The 20361-nt window shown below is 39.1% G+C and overlaps 5 protein-coding genes and 1 long non-coding RNA gene across 7 annotated transcripts in view; 3 read left to right on the top strand and 3 right to left on the bottom strand.

Moving 5' to 3' along the window:
• LOC137609790 (sodium channel protein type 4 subunit alpha B-like) overlaps positions 1 to 994 on the bottom strand; it is a 5293-nt gene extending 4299 nt beyond the window's left edge. The window contains exon 1 of the mRNA XM_068337084.1: positions 897 to 994. The gene's annotated coding sequence lies outside the window, so the exon portion shown is untranslated. The remainder of the gene's footprint in view (positions 1 to 896) is intronic.
• Positions 995 to 1504: 510 nt separating this feature from the next.
• Positions 1505 to 7023, bottom strand: myl4 (myosin, light chain 4, alkali; atrial, embryonic). 2 transcript variants are annotated; one of them, XM_068336272.1, is made up of 9 exons: positions 6552 to 7023; positions 3672 to 3758; positions 3514 to 3541; positions 3286 to 3435; positions 2681 to 2754; positions 2510 to 2609; positions 2331 to 2408; positions 2204 to 2239; positions 1505 to 2120 (listed from the first exon to the last, which is right to left on the bottom strand). In XM_068336272.1, exons 1-8 carry the CDS (start codon positions 6603 to 6605, stop codon positions 2211 to 2213), a joined length of 600 nt encoding a protein of 199 aa, XP_068192373.1. In that variant the 5' UTR covers positions 6606 to 7023; the 3' UTR covers positions 1505 to 2120; positions 2204 to 2210. The 2 variants fall into 2 exon arrangements, with proteins under 2 accessions (XP_068192373.1, XP_068192374.1); XM_068336273.1 differs by lacking the exon at positions 6552 to 7023 and having other exon boundaries at positions 3672 to 3841.
• A 1153-nt stretch (positions 7024 to 8176) lies between these two features.
• LOC137610243 (amine sulfotransferase-like) lies at positions 8177 to 10719 on the top strand. The gene is made up of 6 exons (XM_068337741.1): positions 8177 to 8428; positions 8527 to 8732; positions 9504 to 9630; positions 9920 to 10014; positions 10105 to 10270; positions 10346 to 10719. Exons 1-6 carry the CDS (start codon positions 8287 to 8289, stop codon positions 10453 to 10455), a joined length of 846 nt encoding a protein of 281 aa, XP_068193842.1. The 5' UTR covers positions 8177 to 8286; the 3' UTR covers positions 10456 to 10719.
• Positions 8583 to 17734, bottom strand: LOC137610244 (uncharacterized). The gene is made up of 4 exons (XR_011038440.1): positions 17687 to 17734; positions 17383 to 17447; positions 11838 to 11921; positions 8583 to 8711 (listed from the first exon to the last, which is right to left on the bottom strand). It is a non-coding gene; the product is annotated as an uncharacterized lncRNA (long non-coding RNA).
• Positions 11512 to 15366, top strand: LOC137610242 (amine sulfotransferase-like). The gene is made up of 6 exons (XM_068337740.1): positions 11512 to 11653; positions 11737 to 11942; positions 12860 to 12986; positions 14749 to 14843; positions 14929 to 15100; positions 15178 to 15366. Exons 1-6 carry the CDS (start codon positions 11512 to 11514, stop codon positions 15285 to 15287), a joined length of 852 nt encoding a protein of 283 aa, XP_068193841.1. The 3' UTR covers positions 15288 to 15366.
• LOC137610241 (amine sulfotransferase-like) lies at positions 17061 to 20160 on the top strand. Its single transcript, XM_068337739.1, has 7 exons — positions 17061 to 17165; positions 17452 to 17605; positions 17704 to 17909; positions 18791 to 18917; positions 19511 to 19605; positions 19714 to 19879; positions 19956 to 20160. Exons 1-7 carry the CDS (start codon positions 17160 to 17162, stop codon positions 20063 to 20065), a joined length of 864 nt encoding a protein of 287 aa, XP_068193840.1. The 5' UTR covers positions 17061 to 17159; the 3' UTR covers positions 20066 to 20160.
• The last annotated feature ends 201 nt before the right edge of the window (positions 20161 to 20361 follow it).

The following is a 20361-nucleotide window of genomic DNA, read 5'->3' on the forward strand; positions in this document are numbered from 1 at the left end:
CATGGGCCTCGGTTACTGGCCGCACCTTACTGACGGACCTGCCATCCAGGTGGGACGGCGGTTGCCAGGGTAACCACCACAGACAATGTGTTGGGTTGGGGTTCAGTTCCACGTAGCATCAGTTCGGCTGCCGTGTTTGACGCTCCGAGGAATCTGTAGACTCTCTTCCTCTTTAGATCATGTGACTAGAGGACACTGAGAAAACAAGTCGACACGCCTCTGCCCGTGTGGAATGTGTTTGACTTTTATTTTATTTCATTTTATTTTATTTAAAGATGTCCTGCTTTCATCTTTTCACATTTCAAGATCAGATCTCCAGACAGTCGAGGTTCTAAATGCAAATAAAAGACTTGGACAGTCATTGAACCAATATTGAACTGTTCAGTGTGGAAGTAGTTAATGTTACATGAATCTTCTCATCTTCATCATCATCATCATCATCATCATCGTCATCATCATCATCATCTCCATTAATACGACTTCAGATTGTTGTGTTAAAGGAAAAGAAAAAGACGTATCACGGCATCACTAGCTGGAGTTTGACCCCAGTTTCTTCCCACAGTTCCCAGTTTGTTTAGTGACTGGTGAATTCAAGAGAACGTCTGTGTGTTTATCTGTTTCTTCATCTGTTTGGTTCTTTGTTTGTCATTCTGCTGCAGCTTTCATTTGGAATAAAAACGTTTTCAAAGGGTTTCAAACTCTGATTAGCCAATATCAAGAGAGAGAGTATCACTAACAGCAGCACAGCAGGTGTACTGCACACACACACACACACACACACACACACACACACACACACACACACACACACACACACACACACACACACACACACACACACACACACACAACATACACACACATATATGGAAACAAACACACACACTCGGCCTTACCGTCTTCTGTTTATTCCAAAATTCCAGTAAACGTCAAGCCGTCCACAGCCTGTCTGTCTGACTGTCTATCTCTTTATTGGTCTGACTGATGGACTCGCTGTCTGTCTGTCTGACTTTGTGACTCTGTCCTGCTCAGCCCAACTGAAACCTGAGAGGTCAGGTAGTGTGTCAACACACACACACACACGCACACACAGACGCACACACACACACACACACACACGGTAGCTTCCCGTCAGGCCTTTTAGAAATCATCTGTTAATTATAGAAATCGATCACCTAATCATTTGAAACAACCCTATAAACTCATGTGCATTTAAAGTGATCGATAAGAACAAATTGATTGATTTGTTTAAAATCAAAAGTCTTTATTTCCTCCCAAGTTGTAGTTAGTTTAAGTTGTATTCATCTCAGTTTGCATTCATTAACAGGTTATCAAAGTGAACCATGGAGTTCATTAGTGTTCTATGCTTGGACCAATAACGACTTACATAATTATGGTCATTTTAACTGATACCGTTAGGCAACATGCCATAATTTGTCACAGTTATGCAGACGACACATGATTATATACATCAATGCAACGAGGCCAAACTGATCAGTTAACTGAACTGTAGTTGGACGTATGAGCAGCTTCTGCACCGCTCAGTGCACTGAAGATAGACGGATAGATCTATCTATCTAAAGGCTGCGCCGCTGTGGAATCAGGACTTATCAACACTCACTTCCTGTCTGAATCTGTTTGTGGCTCATTATTTTGTGGTTAGCGTCTTCCTTATGGACTCGTCGTCAGACAACTTGATCATTGGTTCCATTCCTACCACCAGTGATGAGTTTTGTCTGTCCTATCACACGCTTGCATTAAAAACACATCAGAAATTTGCTGCTTCAATTTAAAACCAGGGTGTTTTATCGTCTTACGTCGCTCTAAAACTTCCTCCCATCCTGTCCCTGTCCTCTGGAATAAACAATATGTCCATTTAAGCTCTTAACTCCGGCTTCACTCTCATGTTGTGTGGTTCGTTTACACCTGTTACGTTTTCAATGGACGGAGCTCCAGAATGTGACAAACTGAACTTCTGATAAATGCTGATTTGCAGATGAAACAATGGGAATTATACATTCGCCAATAACTTTTATTGAGACTTTGAATTCTTTGTATGTGAATAGAAGTGAAAATCAGAAACCACCATGAATGAGGGGAGAGCAGGAACTCAGGTCACCCTGAAACAAAGACGGACTTCCTTAGAATGTAAGTTCTCGTACTGGTTTAGATGTAATATGGTTTAGTATGGAAATAAACTCACAGTTGTCTCAGCCAGCCATGATGTACTTGACAAAAGCTGAGAGATGCATAAGTTAGCTGTAGTTAGCTTTGGTTGTCATGTCAAGTCTTTGTGTGTGTGTTCTGTATTTACTGGTCATGTGTGTTACCTTCATAATTAATACATCCATTGGGATCTTCTTGTCCTGCCAACATCTGATCTACTTCTGCTTCTGTCATCCTTTCTCCTGGTCACAAATGACAAACAAGTAGCGTTAGCATGAGGAAAAACAAAGGAATTTACTTTAGAAGGAGGAGAATCCAGTTTACTGGATGAGAACCATCGTACCCAGTGTGACCAGAACATGTCTCAACTCCGCGCCCATCACTGTCCCGTTTCCTTCTTTATCAAAAACTCTGAGGCCTTCCACAAACTCCTCGTATGTCCCCTGTTAATGTAGACGCACATGATGACTTTCTCCCATGACCTCTGACCTGTGCCAGGTTTTGGATTTCTTACTTTGTCTTTGGACTGGGCCACGTGTTGCAGCATTGGCAAGAAGGTCTCAAAGTCCACCATCTTACTGTCCATTTCTGTTCAAAGACAGAATGCAACAAGAGCGTTACAGAAAAGAGCTCCATTCCATTTAATTCTGCCTAGACGTTCTGTGTGAACACGAGGAAGTTGCAATGGGGTTTTGGCGGTGGTGGCATAAAAACACCAAAAACCACGCCTGTATCAAAACTAGGTGGAAGTTCATGACGATGCTGATGTTTTGGAGTTTAATGATTCAAATCTAATGACTTTAGCCTTTTATCAACTTGCGGCAGCAACTTGCAGCAGCTAAGTCCAGGGAAAAGACCTTGGTGTGAAAGACGCTTTTGGTTTGTGTCATATTTGACCTCACTTTTGAGTGAAATGCTTCAATCATGTACGTAAATACATCAAAATGTAACACAAACCCCATAAAAATAATGTCTCTAAACGGACAAACAAAAGCATCATAATTTTGTGTAACTAAAATGCAACCATGTGTGTGTGTGTGTGTGTGTGTGTGTGTGTGTGTGTGTGTGTGTGTGTGTGTGTGTGTGTGTGTGTGTGTGTGTGTGTGTGAGTGTGTGTGCCTTCTGGTTTGGGACGTCCCAGCACGCGAAGGACTTCGGAGTTGGTTGGGTTTTGTCCGAGAGCTCTCATCACGTCTCCACACTGAGACAACGAGATCTTCATGTGGTTCTCTGGAGTCCTGTCAAACAGCTGGAAGGCTTCTTTAAACTCTGGACACAGACATTGTTAACGGTGTGGCTCTAAAGATCTTCACTTGCAAAACACGATGGCATATGTGTGGATTTTACCTTCAATCTGATCAGCGCTGAATTCAATCTGAAAGAGGAACAAAACGCTCGAATCAACAGGACATCCGGATCCACAATGAGTTAAAAACCAATGAAATCAGTCTAGAGGCAATGGGGTTACTGTCAACCAACACCTACTGTGAAACGTTTACACGAACCTTGATGGCGTTTGGGTCAAAAACTGGTTCTTTAACAGTTTCAGCTTCTGAAGAACCTTTCACAGCTTCTTTCTTTTGTTCTGGTTTCTTTGGGGCCATGATGAAGAGACAGACACCAACAGGACAGGAGGAAGGTAAAGCGAAGAGAGCGGAAGGTGAGTGAAGATGGGAAGACAAGAAGAAACAGCAGATTCCTCTGTGAGAACGTTTAAATACTCATCGCACTCCATCACGTCCATATTTGGTCACAGGATTATCTCATGAATGAACCTCTCAGGATTTCAACTGCAGAGAGACAAACTTCAAATAGATCTGAAACAAATACCAAAATTCTCGACTGAGTCTTTACAGAACAGACATCTAGTGACATAACCTTAAATAGAACATACAAACTGTTCTCTACGGAGATTACTTAAATAGAACATATGAATTGTTCTCTATGGACACTACCTTTAATAAAATACATGCTGACTCTTGTCTATGGAGACTTGCTTGAATGGAACAAATGAACCCCTCTCCACATGTACTACCTTTGACATTAAAGATACAAAGTGTTCTCTACAGGGACTAGATTTAATATAAAATATGCCAACTGTTCTCGAAAGAGACTAACTTTGATATAAAACATGCTAACTGATGTCTAAAGAGACTAACTATGATGTAGAACAAGCTAGCTATTGTTGAAAGAGACTAACTTCAATATAAAACATGCTAACTTTTCTCTAAAGAGTCTTCCTCAGCTTGAGCATATCGACTGCTCTCTACAAAGAGCACCTCTGATATAAAACAGGCTAACTGTTGTCATCAAGGACAACCTTAAATAAAACACACAGCATAAATGAGGCTTTAGGATAGCGTGGGCAGTGTTGGGGGTTTGTAAACCTATCCTGCCTCATCTTACGAATCCATAATATTTCCTGTCACAAATGATCCCTGCGCTGTGTTGGGATTCTGACCTCATGGCTAATCTCCTCTGGGGTTTGTTAATCCACATCATAGTGCATCTGGGAGGACAGCTTCAATTCCTGGTTAGGGTCAGGTGCAGATCCTGAACAGTTGAGGAGGTGGTGGTGTTGGGATGGGGGGGGGGGGGGTGTAAACATTTACATGTTTACAATTAAGGCAAAATTACACAGCCAGGAACATAAAGGGCAACTTTCAAAAGATGGGAAATTTAACACAATTTGTTCAAGTCAAGAAGGCAATTAAAAACAAAACTAAACAGTAATTACAAACGACAAAAGGTTCAAAATCCCACCAGAAAGCAGGGTTTCACTTCTTCGCTAGCTTTTAAAGAAGTGAGTGGAGCTCTGCTGCCTTCTGATGCCAGGTTGGTGGAATAACACCCCAGGTTGTAAAAACGACTGACAGATGACAATAAACTAAAGTTATTTTTATTTCCCTAAAACAAAGGTTGTAGAAACCGACAGGTTTAATGTCAAACTTTGGAAGGTTTGTGTTCCAGGGGAGTCTCAGTTCCAAATGTTCCAAACTCAACAGTAACGCTTCATCACTTCCGGTATCTCAAGTGACGTCAGTGAACTGACATGAGTGGAAAGTTAATTTCCCCTACTGGGGACTAATGAATGGTATTTAATCCTAATCTTAATCTCTAAAGTCAAGCATGTCTCTTGAGAAATATATAGAACAACGGCTAAAATAATAGTTATAGTTAAAGTAAAACAGTTTTAGTCCTCAACATACAAACATAATTGGTTCAGAGAGATTGTTCATAAACTAAATTGTTCATAAGTTACTTATTAAAGTTCAATTTATAATCAAATTTCAGGTCATTCAAATGTCGTTACTCCTCTAAATACTAAAGTACTACTCCCTAAGACTGACCAGAAACAATTACAGGACATTAAAAACTTGAATAAGTCTGCCGAGATAGTGAGAGATAGTTATGTGTTCCTTGTCACCTATCCAATGGCAGGTCTGTAAAAAAATCTTGAGTGATCATCACATCATGAAAAAAAACCAATTGGACTGCTACTAACACTACCCTCATGTGAGCGTTGATGGTGAGCCACACCCGGTTGTGAATGGTTGCTGTGGTTTTTGGTGACAGAGGTCAATACAGTAGTACCTTGACATATGAGTGACTCGAAGTACAAGTGTTTTTGCGATACAAGCCATCGCTCGGTCCATATTTTTGTTTGAGATACAAGCGAAAATCTGTGTTAAATTAATTATAAAATTAATTATGAGCAGGAAGACTATGCATGTCTATTGTCTATGACATGATCAAAACTATGCTTTTTTCCATAATTTAGGAGGTTTGGGACTTTTTTACAAAGTTGGAACGGATTAAAATGATTTTAGCTATTTTAAATAAAGACAAGTCAGTGGAGATACAAGTTGATTGACTTGCGAGATAATTCACAGATGGAATTGAAATCAAGCTGCAACTTGCCAAACAGAAAGTTGCAGCTTGCCAATCACGAATCCTGCTTCTTGTTACTGACTAGGACTAGATCAGGAGTACCCATTTAGACCTTGTTGATGAACACACAGAGAAATCCTTTATGTCATGGACAACTGGCTATGTGACATAAGCAGTTTTGTTAATTTTTTATGCATTTTACTGCATAAATATATTTAATCATGATGAATCATTCACATTAATTAGAAAAAGTTTAATCAATATAATCACACTCAGTTTAACTAATCATTTTCGAAAGTAACTAATTTATTTCTTTAATTCTTTTACTGTGTCTTTACGGGGAGGCTCTGATACCTAGATATCTTTTTTGGCAATGGATCAGGAGGATCACTTGACCAGGGTGAACGGTCCAGGCTCCGGCTGCTCACGACAAATAGAAGTCTCGTTTACTCAGCAGAGATAAAGTTCAAAAAGGGAAATAATGGGCAATATACCCTTCTTATAAATCCTGAGGCTTTGCGATGTCCTAATGTCATTGTTTTAGCCATCACTTGTGTACAAGGACAAATTCAGAAAAGAGCACAAGTTTTCTGTTGAATAAATCCTTCTTGGTTTTCAAAAGATAATCCAAGTTGGAATGCAATCTCTACTCCATCCGTTCAGTAGCAAGGTCCAAAATGACATTCTCAGAGTCCTGAAAAGTCCCATTTTCCGATTATTTTGGGCTTTTTTTTTTTTTTTTTTTTTTAATTTATTTATTTATTTAGTACTGTTTTGTCTTTGGGCTGGTCTTGGTTGATCAGACCACTAGTGACATATAGTCCTAAAATAATCACTGTCTAGGTAATTCATTACCATTTAATAACCCAGGTGATAACCCATGATGACCATTACTTTACATAAACTGGCCACACAGATATGTATTCATACTTTTGCCCAATCTATGTGACTAGAGCACTTCCAACATTTTACATATTTACTCAACATGTCTAATTCTTCCAATGATTTGTGATTTTCTCTTTGTTTAATGGTTATAAATTTGTTTGGTTTGTTCATTCTCTTTATTCACAAGTTACAAGCACCTCTTCTATGATTAAAGATTCACATTGCCAATAGTTCGGGCCTCATAATTAGTTGTTGCCACGCTGACAGTTTCAACTCACGTTAGTTTTCTTGTTGGACTTGTTGATCTTGACGAACGCCCAGTTTGGGTAATCACATGTCTTAGAGCGTTTGTGATGTGTTTCTGCCCCTTGACCTTTACCTCTGGTGGGATGTTTCAAGCCCAGTGGTTCTGGGTTCTGATGACCCCTAGCTTACGCTGCTGTGAGTAGTGGGAATTTTAAAAAAAAGTTTTGGTCAGTATGGGTGAGTTTTCTGTACACCACAGTGATATTCCCATCAATTTCAAGGTGTTCTGTGCATTCTAAGGGCAGGATGTTGTCCTTAACATCTTCACGGGTGAACTTGATGCTGCAATCCACAGTGTTCACGTGGTCTGTAACGGTCTCAACCTGTTGGAGCCTGATTTCAACCATGGTGCCATCCGCCATCCATCCAATGGCTGGGTGCTGTCACTGTGGAAGAAGACAGAGCTTTGTTTTCCACCTCTTCCATGTACAAGTTGGCTACTAGAGGAGATACAGGCGGGCCCACGGCACAGACATGTTTGTGTCTGTAGTAGTTTCTTCTGTACTGGAAGTAGGTGGTGTTCAGACAGTGTGTTTGGATTGTAGGTGAAGAGTAACGTGACATCACAGGAGAAAATTTGGATGTCCGTATGAGGAAACTAAATTCACTGAATCAAAAACGTGAAACCACAAAGATAAAGACAAAAAAAAAATACTGAATATAATTCACAAGATGTCAGGTAATTCTACAAAAGTTCATGTCTGACTGGATTCAGGATCAGTCTGTCTTTGTAATGAAGGCTTTAAGTTAAAGTTATTCATGCCGAGTCTCCTCACACACTTCCTGTTTTATTTTTCCCCTGAACTTATCAATCTCATTTCATACACTCTCCTCCTCCTAAAGGAGGAGCAGTGAACGTCACACCAGCAGTGTGATAGTTGACCCTGAACCCGATGCACCTTCTCTCCTCTACCTCATTTATAAATAGTCCACGTCTCCCTTTACCTGTCTGTTGATTTGTCTTGTTATTCCTTGTCAAGAGCGTGGTGGACATTTTCTTATCACTTCATTATTTAATTTTTCTGGCTGTGGTGAAACATGGAAAAAGTTGGTAATTGTCTGTTCAGATACAAAAACTTAAACCTTCAAATCGCATTGACAACTCCAGAGTACATCGATTCACTGCAGACCTTTGAAATTCGAGATAGTGACATAATCCTTGTCACCTATCCAAAGTCAGGTCAGGACAAACGTTTATGGATTCACATTTATTCCAGACGGGAAAAGATTTATTGACATGGCATGGTGTGTAAATATTTACCTGATGTTTCCATACAGGAACTATATGGTCTCAGCAGATCATCATCTCCATCTGTGAGTTAGATGGAGGTCTGAATGCATACCCAAACAACTTGGAACAGATGCCGTGGTTGGAGTACGAGGAGGGTCGGGAGCCTTATTCCCTCCGACCATCTCCAAGACTCTTCTCCTCTCATATGGTTCCAGATCTCATGCCTCCAGGACTGAAGGACAAGAAGGCAAAGGTCAGTGTGTTGGAACTTAAATCCTGCCATAAAAATAAAAGCATGAATGAGATCACGAGAACATATAAATGGTATAGTCATCAGGTGCTGAACATCCTAACCACAAACACTGTCACAACTATTTTATCCAAAAGCTATTCCCTAAAAGCAGAAACTGTTACAGGATATGAAATAGAGGAATACCACCACTTACGTCATTTAGAGTTACTTCATTCTCGATTATGTGTCAGTTTTAAACGGTAAAATAAATATCAAGTTTATGTCAATCTTACTTGACTTTGCCACAAAATGGGAAAAATAAAAAAATAAATGCTCAATAGATGCTCAGAGATGTGTTCAAGAACAAGATGGGAGATCAGCGTCAGGGATGTGTGAATGCTGCTTGGCATGGTTAGTGGCAGAAAGGGGAACTACAGTAGTCAGATATGGCGTTGAGTCGCTGTTTGTATCAAATGTTCGTAAGTCGGATGTTTGTTTCTTGAGGACTACTTGGACTTTTATGATTACAATTAACATACACAGTACATGCAGAAGAAAAAGAATGCTTCCCTTCCTAAAATAGGAAAATAAAATTATACTACTGCCATGAGTGAATCTGGCCCAATCGCAACTGGCAATGCTATACTGTTCCACAGCTCAAATTAAAAACAGGTTGAAAAAAGGTTTGAAAAGCAAGTGGAATGTATATTTTACATGATGTTGTTCATTTCTGTAACAGTGACACTGGTTGTTCTGGACCACAGAACTGACTGTTGTTTGTTTCCATGTCAGATTATACATGTGATGAGGAATCCAAAGGACATCGTCGTCTCTTATTACCACTTCTGTCAAGTCGATAGTGCACTTGATACTCCTGAGAGTTTTGAGCAACTCTATGAGGATTTCTTGAGGGGAAACGGTGAGAATCATCAGATCTTTACGTCTACCTTTGCAATGTTGTTCCATGCAAATACAAACGACTTGATAAATTACTTTATAAAACACTTCATCAAATCAACTGCAGATATCTCTTAAATAAGATTTGTGAAGATTTGCAGAAACATTGGGAACGGTTCGTTAATTCATTTTTTTTAAATGTCTGAATTGTGTAAATGTCTTCAGACATATTAAATGAAAACTAGAACCAAAGCCATATCACTATCGTCAATAACAACTGAATTATTTGAACACTTGATTCCATTGTGGAGTGATGGCATCGTCCTGGTTTGACCATATAAGAGAGTGGAAATCAAAGATAGACCAGTACAACATCCTCTATCTAACATATGAGGAAATGGTTATGGTAAGATTATAATTTGAAACCAGTTGAAAAACAGTTCATAAACTACATCAATGTTTTATTTATTCTTTAAAGCATTGTTTTATCTTGTAGGACTTGAAGGCAGCAGTTATTAAGATCTGCACCTTCTTGGGTAAAAACCTGAGTGAAGCAGACGTTGAGAAAGTTGTAGAAAAATCTACGTTCAAGAACATGAAGGAGGATCCAAAAGCAAACTACAAGTTTTTGAAAACAGTGGAGGGAGACTTCCTCCGAAAAGGTAATGTAACATAAATAATAACTTTGCGAGCATGTAAGCAAACATCAGATGTATTTATTTATTTTTTCATTACAGGTCAGATCGGTGACTGGAAGAACTACTTAACTGTAGCTCAGAGTGAAAGAGTTGATCGACTCCTTCAGGAAAGACTCAGTGATTTGTCTCTGAACTTCATCTGGGAATGAACCACCATGCCCTGACAGTCACGACCACCGTATCATTCTACATGCACTTATTACTTTAGAATGTAGACACTAAATGTTAATGCATAACACAAAGTCTGCCGCAAAATGCTCAAATAATGATGACTAAACTCAGCTGTCCAATGTGTTGTCTTCAGTGAGTGTCACAAGGAATAAATCACAGTGTTACATATCATGATGGTTTATAGAGCCATGACGTACAGTGGCCATTATGGATGAATGGTATTAAGAATAAAATCCCTTGAATTTTTCCTCATATCATCCAATAAAGTTGAGACAGAGTCAACAAAAGATTGGGAAACTTGTTTCTAAGTGGTATTATTCAACAGGTAATAAGGTACATTGGTAAAGAGATTGGCTCTGACTGGGGCTTCAATAGATGGCTTTAATTACAGTATTTACTTATTCACAAACAAAAAGATGGGGATGTTTTCCCCACTTTTTGAAACTTGATGATGATGGATTGAACAATGCTTTGCAAGTTGTTAAAAGTTTGGGAAAACATTTATAGTCTAAGTCAGCTTTTGCACAACTTTATCCCTGACCAGTCTGGTGTAATTCTGTTGGGTTTTTCTCTGAGCAAAAACCCTCTTCAGTCTTCTACCTCGGTTGAGAGGTGTATCTTCAACGATGTGGTAGTGATGCAACATGAAAACATATCAGCCAGGACAGGCTGACAAGAACAGCTGACAACTCAACAGACAATAATGATCATCTCAGACCAGCTGAAGAAGACTCGGGAGACCTGATGTGTCAAAGAGAATCTAAATAGACATTACATGTATACATGTACAGCCCAACATCACAGCTTCCTACCAGTTTTCTAAGCTCAACAATAGATAATGTATTAACACAGATGTTGTGTTCACGAGTCGACTCTTGAGGTGACACGTTACTGATATCATGTTCTGGACAATAGTGCATCAAATTGAGGCTTGGGCAAGACAAATCAATAAATCAAAGTCCAGAGTCTACAGAGCTATAATACCTGTGACCAGTGAGATTTATGCTCTCGTCTTTTTCTTATTCATAAGCAACATGGAGAAGATCAGTGAGTGTCTTTACAGATACAAAAACTTCACGTATTTCAAGACTTTCACAACTCCAGGGATGATTGATTCACTCCAGAGCTTTGAAATTCGAGACAGTGACATACTCCTTGTCACTTTTCCAAGGTCAGGTCAGTAAGAACAATGTTTCTGCAACACGTTATTTGAATGTATAGGTGGAATGTCTCTTAATTTATCTGATGTCTCCACACAGGAACTGTATGGTCTCAGCAGATCGTCATCTCCATCTGTGAGTTAGGTGGAGGTCTGAATGAATATCCAAACAATCGTGAGCAGATGCCGTGGTTGGAGTACCTGGATGGTCGAGAGCCTTATTCCCTCCGACCCTCTCCACGACTCTTCTCCTCTCACATGATTCCAGAGCTCATGCCTCCAGGACTGAAGGACAAGAAGGCAAAGGTCAAAATCTAGTATGCGAGTATTCAGTTTGAGATCAATCCTGACAGGCACATAAAAATCTACACTAGAGGTACTGAGAGATTCATTCATTCATTCGTTTTCTTCCACTGTATCCGCCGCAGCGGGTCACGGGGAGCCGGAGCCTATCCCAGCTGGCGTAGGGCGTGAGGCAGGGGGAACTCCAGGCACGACACCAGTGCACCGCGGAGCCACACACAAAGACAGACAACCATGCACACACACACTCAGTCCTACGGGCAATTTGGGATTGGCCAATTAACCTGAAGCGTATGCTTTTTGGAGGTGGGAGGAAGCCGGAGAGGGCTAGAGCGGGACTCGAACCCGGAACCGTCCAGCTGTGCGGCGACTGCGCTACCCACTGCGCCACCGTGCCGCCTACTGAGAGATTGTGTACCCCAATCTTTTAATCACGATTTTACATACAAAGAATATATTTTTGCAAATCCCTGACCTCATAACTGGTCACTTACTTCACCCACTCAAAAACTCAGGAGAATTTAAAGGTCCACCTCAGTAACTCAATGCATCAAACACACGCCCAAACTCAGGAATATCGCATATTTCCAACGTAGATCAAAATTCAGATGATGGTGTTGGTCTCTGTTGGTGGTGTATCTTACCACTATTAATCAAATATAACTGCAGATCAATGATATACATTTTAATATATACTGTATATGTAAATACATAATATTAATTAAATTATATATTTAAAAATGCTTGAATGTGCTGCATTAAAATTGTGAAAGTTTGAGTCAGAAAAAAAGATTTCTTGCTAGAAACAGGCTAGATTTGAAGCCATCAGCATGTTTTTCAGTGAGTGTTTGTCATGGGAGAGATGATGCAATACTGTATATTTGCTTCAACTATGTTTTGATTCTTCATTTATTTGTCAGGTTATCTATGTGATGAGGAATCCAAAAGACAACATTGTCTCTTATTACCACTTCAGTCAAGACTGCCACTTCCTGAAGACGCCGGAGAGCTTTAAGGACTTTTTCGAGGAGTATTTAAAGGGAAACAGTGAGTAATCTCAGTTCATTTTGTTTGTTTTGTTCCATGAAAACAGAATGTACAAATACTTCATTAAAAACATTCTTTGATTTTTACGTCTTGGAATTAATCACATTTATCTAATCCAAGCTAATATAATGTAATTGACATCAACACTTTAATTAATTGGTTTTCATTCTTTAAAAAGGTCCCATATTTATTCATTAATTTGACACAGCTCTCAGATGTCCAAATAGACTGTATTTGAAATTGATCTCCCTAAACTGATCTATGGTCCTCAATTTCAGCTATCAAAAACTTGCTTATTTCAGCTCTCTTGAAAACAGGAGAGGCCATTAAATGTTCATGAGCTCCATCTGGGAACGCCTGTTAAACACTCCTCTAATGGAGAGGACATGGCTAATGGTAGCATGGGCTAATGTTTACGGTGGATGTACCAGGTGCTCCCAGAGATACGAACATCCAACTTACGAACATTCGTAGATATGAACAACTACTGACTGATGTCCATTCATGACAGCAGGGCTTCTGCTCCTCAGAGAGAGTGTTGCCCTGGGTATCAAACAATTGAAAAGACGGAAGTCATTCAAGGAGTCCTAGGGCTGACCGTTTTGCTAGGTGAGATGGGCCAGGCAGTGGGTGCACAGACTGTGGGGATTGTTGACTCTTTGACAACGTCATCTAGATCAAAAATGTCCAACAGAAGATACCAAAACATTGGACTTTAGACATTACTTTCATACAATCTGCCCTCTGCTTTTCATTTGTTGTGTGATTGACATTATGTTTGTGTAAATAGTCTTTACAAATAAGTGGAGTTTTTTTTGCTAGTCCTCATTATGCTTCTTGTACAATGCATGAAGGAAAGTTGTTTTTTTTCTCCCCCTTCCTTTTTCCGCCTCAGCTAGTGTATCCATCCGCCAACACGTCAGAAAGAACATTTAAGAACAGCTAATGAAAGCTAATGTCTCCAAAAGAGTCTCCGAACTCTGAAACTGTAGTTCGTATCATAGTTGGTCTCCAGATGTCTGTACATGTTTGCAGACATTTTAGCGGGACAATAACTCTCCTTCGTGACAGTAGTAACAGTTCAGTTAATGTGTCTTGTATGGTTGGGAGTGATCCATTTATGAGGGTCAGTTTCAAGGCAAAACCACTTGTGTGCTGACCCTCAATGCTGAAGCACGTCGAAGTGAAGTTGTTTGCACAGACATACAAACTTGCAGGAAATGTAGTTGGCTTGTTGTTATTCATTAAAAATGAAATGCAACCAAGATCTTTTCTGTTTGGCTGGAACGGTTGATTGGTGCAATCAAACACTGGACAACTTGTGTTCTAGCTCCAAGGTATGACTTTGCAATGCACTGCTTACCGCTGGCCACAAATAACCTTGTTACACCCCCTAATCCATGGAGAGGGGGTTATTCTACGTCAATCACTCCTGTTGTTAAGTCACAACAGGGGCTACTTCTGATCAGCTTCATTCAGACCCGTTTCACGAGTTTATGGGCTGTACAGTCGATGCAGGACCTGTTCGTTTTCCAGGTTCAAAGAATTGGTAGGGTGAGGGAGGACCACTATGTATATGTAAAGACCAAAAAAAACATGTTTTTCCTAATATGACTCCTTTAAAAAGCCTTTGAAATCTTTGCTCAGGACGATTCAATGTTTCTTTCAATGTCGAACAAACTTTACACAATTCAAATAAATAAGATTTACGATTGCTTTTAAATTAAATGTTAAATTCAGCGTACATGATTTCATTGTACAGTGTTGGGATCATCCTGGTTTGACCATGTTAGAAAGTGGCATTCAATGAGAGACCGCTACAACATTCTCTACCTGACCTATGAGGACATGTTTAGGGTAAGATCAACTTTAAAATAAAGAATCTTAAGTCTTTCAATGGAGTTCAAAATTCTTCTCTTTTGCTCATTTGTTTCCCTCTTAGGACCTGAAGACAGCTGTAACTAAGATCTGCACCTTCTTAGGTAAAAACCTGAGTGAAGCAGACATTGAGAAAGTCGTAGAGAAATCTACATTCAAGAACATGAAGGAGGATCCAAAAGCAAATTATGAGTTTGTGCCAAAGTCAAGAGTAGAGAAGAATTTCATGCGCAAAGGTAATGTACCTGTACCTGTTGAATTTGTGCTGAAGCGTGTGAATAGATAACAGACGTAGTTTTGTTTTCCATCACAGGTCAAATTGGTGACTGGAAGAACTACTTAACTGTAGCTCAGAGCGAAAGAGTTGATCAACTCCTTCAGGAGAGACTCGGTGATTTGTCTCTGAAGTTCATCTGGGAGTAAAAATAATCATTCATCCATAAACTGTGTAAACTGTTTCCTATGTTTGGACTTCTGTACTAAGGAGGAACAGAAAGCTCTAATAAACCCAGTTGCTCAACCTCTGCCTTGATTTAATGTGGAAAAGAATTCAAATGTTTTTTCGACAGAAGAAGGACACAGCCTCTGACCTCTAAGCTGTCAATCATCAGGACAGATCTGAGGACTGCCTATCGAAAAGGACACAGAGAGGACTGTTTAAGAGTTTAATCATACAGAGCATGGCATTAGCTGGACATGAGACCTTCAAAATAAAATGTATAATAGGTAAAGTTGTCATTATTCATGTCAAACGTTTCTACTCTCAAATATCCAGGACTAAAATACTAGATATCAATAATGAAGTCAAATATTTCTAATGTGAGACATATATAAGTGAGTCTAAAATACTAGTTATTAAAGTCAAATATTTCCAATGTGAGACATAAACCTGAGGGTAAATATTACTTATCGTTATTACAGTCAAACATTTCTAATGTGAAACATATAGAACTGAGTCTAATATACTATTAGTTTGTATTAAAGTCAAATATTTCTAATGTGAAATATATGGAACTGGGACTGTTTTGTTTATTCCCAGATGAACTTCAGAGTTCAAATCATTGAGTCTCTCCTGAAGGAGCTGATCGACTGTTTCATGTGTGAAAGTAGTTCTTCCTCTCATCAGTTTGACCTGTAAGGGTAAACAAAGTATAAATTATCTCTGCTCATGGGGTTTTATACACGTTCAACAGCTACCGTTGCCTTTCCACATGAAAACTTTCAGCACTCTAAATTTTGGCTTAAACTCAGCTTGCTTTTGGATCCTTCTTCATGTTCCTGAATGTAGATTTCTCAACAACCGTCTCTATGTCGGCTTCAATCAGGTTATTATCTACAAAGGTAAAGATCCATCCATCCATCTTCAACCACTTATCCGGGGCCGGGTCGCGGGAGCAACAGTCTCAGGAGAGACCTGGAAAATAAAACTGCTTTTCCTAGAGTGTGTTTCCATGTTCCAAATGTATGGGAATCTCGTATTCACTGAAAATGGTGTTGAATTTTTTTAGAAACACCAGCAATGTAGAGGATGTTGGCACCGTTCCATTTGTCCTCCCTCTCCTGTTCATTGTATTAAGATTCCAGTTAGAGGCCACAACATGCTCTGAAGAAGAGATTGCAATCTTCCCGGTGCAGATGAATCTCACCCAAAGCTGATAGAGTGGTGGTTCTTAACCTGGGTTCAATCAAATTGTGGAGCATCCAAGGAATTAATATCCCTGAAGCAGGTCTCTAACTTAGCTAGTTGGTCAGATATAATTGGTTATCATAACTGTGAAAATTAATGTTATGTGTTCTTATATTTTCAAATGGTTGCATATATAAATTAAACAGTATTGGCCCCAGAACAGATCCTTGAGATACTCCACAGGTCGGAGTCTCTTGATCTGAGGATTTATTATTAACATCAACAAACTGAAAGCGGTCAGACAGATATGACATAAACCAGTTTAATGCCGAGTTTTTAATGCCCACTTCATCTTCTAATCTCCTGAGAAGAAAATTATGATCTACAGTATCGGCCAGTAGTTTGAGAGGAGGCTAACGTCTAGGTTTGGCTTCTCAAGGAAGGGCTTGATCACAGCCACTTTAGAAGATTGTGGCACATGACCTATTTTTAAGGACTGGTTAATTATTGACAGCATGGGTTTATTGATCAGTGGTAGTACCTCTTTAATCAGACTGGTGGTGGATTTAGCAGAGTAAATTTGGGAAGTTGAAGTGGAGAGTTCCATTTGCTGAAGGCACTCCAGAATATTGCCAGTTTTAACCTATTCCTCTGCTGGGGATTGAAGTATGGCAGTACGTAACGGATCTCATCCCTAAGACTTGGAATTTTGTTTTGAAGGAACCTAAGAAAGTCATTGCAGTCCAGAGTTAAAGGAATGATAAAAAATTGTCTGACTGAATTTAGGTTCAATCTGTTGTTGCAATGAAGACTAAGAGTTATTAATGCCGAGTCTCATCGTTCACTCCCTGTTTTATTTTGCCCTCAACTTCTCTAATTTCGTACCCTTACCTCCTCCTTTTACGTGACGTTCACCAGCTGGCAGAAATTTCTTATGACTTCATCATTTCATTTTTCTAGGTGTGGAGAAACATGGAAAAAGTTGGTAATTGTCTGTTCAGATACAAAAACTTAAACCTTCAAATCGCATTGACAACTCCAGAGTACATCGATTCACTGCAGACCTTTGAAATTCGAGATAGTGACATAATCCTTGTCACCTATCCAAAGTCAGGTCCGGACAAACATTAATGGATTCACATTTATTCCAGGCGGGAAAAGATTTACTGACATGGCATGGTGTGTAAATATTTACCTGATGTTTCCATACAGGAACTATATGGTCTCAGCAGATCATCATCTCCATCTGTGAGTTAAATGGAGGTCTGAATGCATACCCAAACAACTTGGAACAGATGCCGTGGTTGGAGTACCTGGAGGGTCAGGAGCCTTATTCCCTCCGACCATCTCCAAGACTCTTCTCCTCTCATATGGTTCCAGATCTCATGCCTCCAGGACTGAAGGACAAGAAGGCAAAGGTCAGTGTGTTGGAACTTAAATCCTGCCATAGAAATAAAAGCATGAATGAGATCACGAGAACATATAAATGGTATAGGCATCAGGTGCTGAACATCCTAACCACAAACACTGTCACAACTATTTTATCCAAAAGCTATTCCCTAAAACTTTGCAGAAACTGTTACAGGATATGAAATAGAGGAATACCACCACTTAAAAAATTGTTAAAATTATATAATGCAATTTAATATAATGCAATTTCCTCCGGGATTAATAAAGTATCTATCTATCTATCTAATATTATGTTACTGTACAATAAATAAGAATAAAAATATATACAGGTAATTATATTAAAATATATGTACATATAGACTGGTTTATCCATGGTAAACTTCAGTTCCTCATAATGTAATGCTTGAGAAGAAGACTTTAAGGAATTCTCAACTATTTTTTTATGCACATCCAACAAGAACCAGAGTCGGCTGTTGATGTTAATGTTACATACAGTAGCCATCTACATCTGTGATGTAAACCACTAAATTGACCATACGTATTAGTAAATGCACTTTTTTTTTTACTATTGCAAAATAAGAATTATAATAATAATTCCTGAATTTGTTTTACATCCTTAAAAAAGCCTTTTAATATTCATTCATAAACAAAATGTCCGCAATGTATGGTAAACATTTGAAGACATGAAATGTAGAAAATTAGACTACTGTCATGAGTGAAATCTGGTCCAACTAGCAATGTTATACTGCACATCTCAAGTTAAAAACAGGTTAGAATAATGATTTAAAAAGGAAGCGAGATGTACATTTTGCATGATATTGTTCATTTCTGTAACAGTGATACTGGTTGTTCTGGACCACAGGCTGACTGTTGTTTGTTTCCATATCAGATTATCTGTGTGATGAGGAATCCAAAGGACATTGTCGTCTCTTATTACCATTTCTGTCAAGTCTATAATGGACTTGACACTCCTGAGAGTTTTGAGCAATTCTTTGAGGATTTCTTGAGCGGAAACGGTGAGAATCATCAGATCTATAATATCTGTATCTGTCTCACTGTATTCATGCTTCAAGATGCGCAGCTTCACTAGATCGCAGATTTTAGTAGGTCATCCTTGCCCACCATAAGAAACACCGGGGGTGTTACAAGTCTATAAGAGTGTGGGAAAAAGCTAATACCGATATAAGGTGGTTTAATATCACTATGGGGAGGGTTCATAAACATTTAAATTACCGTAAATAATAAAAGAAATACTCACGAATTTTGTTTTTCACGGGTGATCCTGGAATGCATTAAACGCGACGCACGAGGGATTACTGTAAAACTACTTGATGAAACACTTCGTCAAATCAACTGCTGATAACTTTTAAACAAGATTTGTGAAGATTTGTGCAAAAATTGGAAAAAATTAATCGATTCTTTTTTTTTTTTAAATGTCTCAATTTTGTAAATATCTTCAGACACATTTTAAATGAAATATCACTATCATCATGGAAAAAAACTCATCAGCGCTAATAGAAAACAGATGTAAGAGGTGACAGAAAAGACAGGTTAAAAAAGCTGGGAAAAAGAATGGAACTGTTTTTGAAAACATGATTCCATCATGCAGTGGAAGCATCTTCCTGGTTTGACCATATAAGAGAGTGGAAATCAAACACAGACCAGTACGACATCCTCTATCTGACCTATGAGGACATGGTTGTGGTAAGACTATCAACAGAAATCATTTGAATGATCATTCAATGAAAATAGTTCATCAACTACATCAATATTTCATTAATTTACTCTTTAAAGCGTTGTTTTGTCTTGTAGGACCTGAAGGCAGCAGTTATTAAGATCTGCACCTTCTTGGGTAAAAACCTGAGTGAAGCAGACGTTGAGAAGGTTGTAGAAAAATCTACATTCAGGAACATGAAGGAGGATCCAAAAGCAAACTATAAGTTTATGACAACGGCGGAGGGAAACTTCCTCCGTAAAGGTAATGTAAGATAAGTAATATCTATGCTGGTGTGCAAACAAACATCAGAAGTATTTTATTTATTTATTTATTACAGGTCAGATCGGTGACTGGAAGAACTACTTAACTGTAGCTCAGAGTGAAAGAGTTGATCGACTCCTTCAGGAGAGACTCTGCGATTTGTCACTAAAGTTCATCTGGGAATAAAGATAATCACTCATCCATAAACTCTGTAAACTGCCTCCCATGTTTGGACGTCTGTACCAAGGAGGAACAGACAACTAATAAACCCAGTTGTTTCACCTGCTAGTCTGCCTTTAAAGAAATGAGCGGAGCTCTGCTGCCCTCCGATGGCGATATGGTGGAATAACACCCCAGGTTGTCAACAACGACAGTAAACCTTTAAGTTATTTTATTTCCCTAAAAAAAAAGTTGTAAAAACCTCTAATGAGTCTAATATCAAACCCTGGAAGCTTTCACTTTGTGTTCCAGTGCGGCCTCAG

Source organism: Antennarius striatus, chromosome 16, assembly GCF_040054535.1.
Source record: "Antennarius striatus isolate MH-2024 chromosome 16, ASM4005453v1, whole genome shotgun sequence".
NCBI classification, from domain to species: Eukaryota; Metazoa; Chordata; class Actinopteri; order Lophiiformes; family Antennariidae; genus Antennarius; species Antennarius striatus.